The sequence below is a fragment of the Coffea eugenioides genome, unplaced genomic scaffold (genome assembly GCF_003713205.1).
Source record: "Coffea eugenioides isolate CCC68of unplaced genomic scaffold, Ceug_1.0 ScVebR1_607;HRSCAF=1312, whole genome shotgun sequence".
Classification (NCBI taxonomy): Eukaryota; Viridiplantae; Streptophyta; class Magnoliopsida; order Gentianales; family Rubiaceae; genus Coffea; species Coffea eugenioides.
In genome coordinates, this window is record NW_020864461.1 from 22,787 (window position 1) to 27,009 (window position 4,223).

Here is a 4,223-nt window from a genome sequence, read left to right on the forward strand (position 1 = left end):
ATATATTTTCCAAACAAGAAGGGAAGTCCTCCAAAATCTTGCAGCCTTCCAATGCTAATTAAGAAAAAGAAAAAGAAAAACTATTAAGAAAAAGAACAACTTGATCTTGATGCCAAAACAGATAAACATAACCCGTAGCAGTACATAAGTAAAGTACTTAAAAAACAAATGTAAAGTAAACTGGCTGTCCAAAGCAAACTTACTTGAGAAGATCAATCGTCCATTATGAGATAAGGATCTTCAGATCGGTATTTCCATTGCTTCTTTGCTCTTCCTGAATTTCTTCCAATGAACTGGTACAGCTGGGACATTTTGACACCTCAATTATTTCAAGGGCATAGCTATTTCCCAAACAAGAAGGGATCTCCTGCAACGCTCCACAGCGATCCAATACTAGCTTCTGGAGACGAGGAAAATAGTACTGGTCCTCGTACTCATACTCGGAGGAGGCTGTCCACTTCACAATGTTCAAGGAAGCTAATTTCAAGAAACGAACTTTAGGGAACTTCTCCACTTCCATTTCCCATATTTCCCCCTCAAAGGCTTGTTTGAGTAATTTGAGTACCTCAAGATTGGGTAGATTTCCAATTGCTGCCATTTTGCTCCATGGCAAGCGAAAATAAGATAGGGTCAATTTTTTAATAGTCAAAGGAAATTGGAAATCTAACTGATATCGGCCACCGCCGTAAATAACGCAACTCAGACTGAGTGATTCCAACTGACTTAGACAATCCATTGCTACATGATATTGAACATCTGGCTTCAGATTGACAGAGCATCTCAGCTTGCGGATATTTGGAAACTTTCTCAACAGCTTGCTGATGTTTTCCTCAGGATCGAGAGACAAACAGGACAAGAAATCTAAGTCACGCAACTGTGACGAGTTGTCAAGATTGTCTCTAGGGAAAAAAAAACAATAATGCTTATCGACCTCATCAATTAGTTGTAAATGCCTTAGTTTCTTCAGGTTCCATACGGTATCTGGTAGTGAAACTGAACGATGAGTTGAAGAATTTCGCCAAATCAAAGTTTCCAAATTCGGGAGATTGCATACTGATGATGGGAGACTGATTTTACCTCGACCTAGAATCGCCAAGTAGCGCAAGTGAACAAGCAGTTCTACCTCTCTAGGAAAGGGGTCGAGTCCAATTTGGCTCAAATCTAACACTTTGACAAGTTTGATGATGTGAAAAATGAATCGAAGGTCAAAACTATTACTGTCTTCATCGTGACTGAATAATAATAGACTGCGTATGGCAGGAGAAAATAACCTCAAGTTGTCAAAGTGCTCGACCTTAGAATCAATAATGCATAAGCGACGTAGGTAACATGGCAAAGTGAAAGCAGATAAGTCATCATACCTACGTACCCGCTGCAAAAGCTTTTCTTCTTTGGCTTTTGTCACACAAAACTCATATAACAAATCGTGAATGCGACAAGCTTTGACCCCATCAATGGATCTTGGTTTCGAAACTATGACTAAGCTTCTGCTAATAAGTTCCATCAGGTAATCATTTGCCACATCCTCTGATCTCTTGAGCTGAGTTTTTTGAACAAAACCTTCAGCAACCCATAGAGAAATCAACCTCCTGGTATTGTGTTCATGGTCTTCTGGAAAGGCTCCAAAATAAAGAAAACATGCCTTCAGATTATCAGGTAAATGTTTGTAACTCAGCTCTAATGTAGCGGTACATTGTTCCGTACTAGAAACATTCCTTGAACTTAAACCTTCCACAGCTTCTTTCCAACCATATCGGTCCATCCTTGAGAGAATTCCGGCAAGAATGACAACCGTAAGAGGTAGTCCTTGACACATTTCCACAACTTGCTGTCGAATTTCACATAGTTCTGGAGGAGCCAAATCTTGTCCAGGATATAACTTCCCTTTTAGCAAATCCCAGGTCTCATTAGGAGTGAGTTGAGGAAGAGAATACGGTTCATGGTCGAGTTTGGCTTGCGGAGCAACACCACGGAGCCGACTTGTCAAGATAACTCTACTTCCATTTCCATCATCAGGGAATGAGGCTTCCAATCCGTTCCATGCATCAATGTCCCATACATCGTCCAAAACAATGAGATATCTGTTTTTCAGCAAACGTCTTTTGACTTGAAGAGCCAGATCTTCTTCACCCATCTTAAAAACATCCTCAGGAAGCTTGGACTCAATACAAGTCAAAATTTGAAGCAACAGATTTCTCTTTTGATATATTTGAGAAACAGTACACCAAGCACGCTCTTGAAAATGGGAATTCACTGAAGAATCATTGTACACTTTTCTAGCCAAAGTTGTCTTACCGCATCCCGGCATACCCACAATGGAAACAATTTTCACTTGGCGTGATCCATATCTGAGTCCATTGATTATCGATGCCGTCTCATCCTCGAATCCCACCACCACATCATTGACTATTGGCTTACTTCCTTCTTGTGGCATGTGATTGAATCTCTTCGTTACTTCCTTAACTTTTCCACCAAGTCTGTCGCTATCACAAATCTTCAAGGCCGCAGCTTTAATGATGTTCATTTCTTCTAAAATGGAATGAATGGACATTGAAGAAGAATCTAAGATATTTCCAGTTATTAAGGAGTCAATAAAAAGCTCTATCCTGTATGCCACCCCAACAATACGATTCCAAATTGCCTGGACCTCCTCATCTTCATTTTGCAGCTCCACAATTTTCCACAGCAAAGAACGTAAACAAACAAGTACTTCCTGGACTTTTTGAATTGGATGATCGATCAAAGCAATCGAGCCGGCCTCAGAACTTGTCACATCCATCATCTTTTCTAGAAGGGAATCAACAAAGCCCAGTCCATTGGTCGTAGGAAAAGTGAATGATGATGATTCTGGACACTTCTCTGTGATTACTGCATCGATGAGCTTAATTATTTCCAATAACTCAGAACACACGATATCCATATCCTTGGCTTGTATGGCGTCTTTGATTGCATTCAGAGAGAGTGGGGAAATAAAATCTCCTCCATAACATTTCACGACTCGAGTAGGATCTCTTACTTTCTCATCGAACTCCTTTGGCTTCTCCTTCAAAATGGTTCTCAAGGAATTGAGCCCCTCGTAAAACATTTGTAGTTGACGCAAAATCACAGGACAAGTACCATGCTTTAGTTTCTCCCAAAGATTACACAGGAGAGAATGGTAGAAGTCTCTCAATATGTGCTCATCTGTATCTCCGTATGATTGTCTTGATAATTTTGAAGCAATCAGGGCCTTGATACAAGTCTCAAGGACTTGCGGTTCAACAGGAATAATCTTCTGCGGCAGTTCCGAAATGCTTTCCTTGATATCCTTGGGCGATCCGAAACCCTTCTTAAACTGGAACTTATAAGAGAGGCCTGCTGCATTGATAGCCACAGCTTCAGTGTGAACCAACAAAGGTCCCAATTCTGTGTTTTCAACGCCATGCAGTGTGAGAAAACGGATGAAGTTTTTCATGAACGCCAGCTTCTCTTCAAGGGCTTTAATTAGTCCAACTTGATGTGCCAGCCGACTCTTTGGAAGATAATTCACTAGATTCTCCAGAAGAGAATCCATGAATTCCATAAGGTCATCTTTTCGAACGACCGAATTACTGGACTGCCGTGACGAGGAACCCAAGAAAAAGACGTACCATTCGCAAATTTCTTGTTCGAAGGATCCCATGTCTTTTTCTAAATCATGGACCACTTTCCAAGGCTGATCAGAAGATTGGATCTCCTTTGCCCACTTGGGAATGGCTTCTCCAATCCGAACTGCCAGAGCTTCTAGGCTTGCATGATGATTATCTGCCTGGTTCTTTTTGTTGTCAAATGGTAATTGCACATCATCGTTGCTGTATTTTCTCGCACACAGAAGAAATGTTCTCAGATATCTTAGCATGCGTCTCAGGTACTTCTGCGGCCAATTTGGAAATTCTGGATAATCGTTCTCCAGCGCTTCCAGATCATCCAAGATGGAAGAAATACAAGTGATACTAGTGGAGGCCATCTAATAAAAGGAAGATCAAGAAGGGAACCAGAATGTTTCTCAATTTCAGAGATGAAACAGTTCTCAAATATGAAAGGAGATTAGAAAGATCCTCAAACCTCAAAAACAAGTGCTCTCCCCTTTTCCGCACGTTGATTGCTAGCGTCCAGAAAGTAAATGACAAATAGTCATTGGATACTTCTTCGATGATTGGGAAAAAAAAAAAAAAAAAAAGAAAACCCACTGCACATGCGTTTAT

General features: G+C 40.7%; 1 protein-coding gene across 1 annotated transcript; it reads right to left on the reverse strand.

Annotated features, from left to right (window-relative positions):
* Positions 1-223: 223 nt before the first annotated feature.
* On the reverse strand, positions 224-3,985 carry LOC113758624 (putative late blight resistance protein homolog R1A-3). The gene has a single exon (XM_027301396.1). It carries the CDS (start codon positions 3,983-3,985, stop codon positions 224-226), a length of 3,762 nt encoding a protein of 1,253 aa, XP_027157197.1.
* Positions 3,986-4,223: the final 238 nt, after the last annotated feature.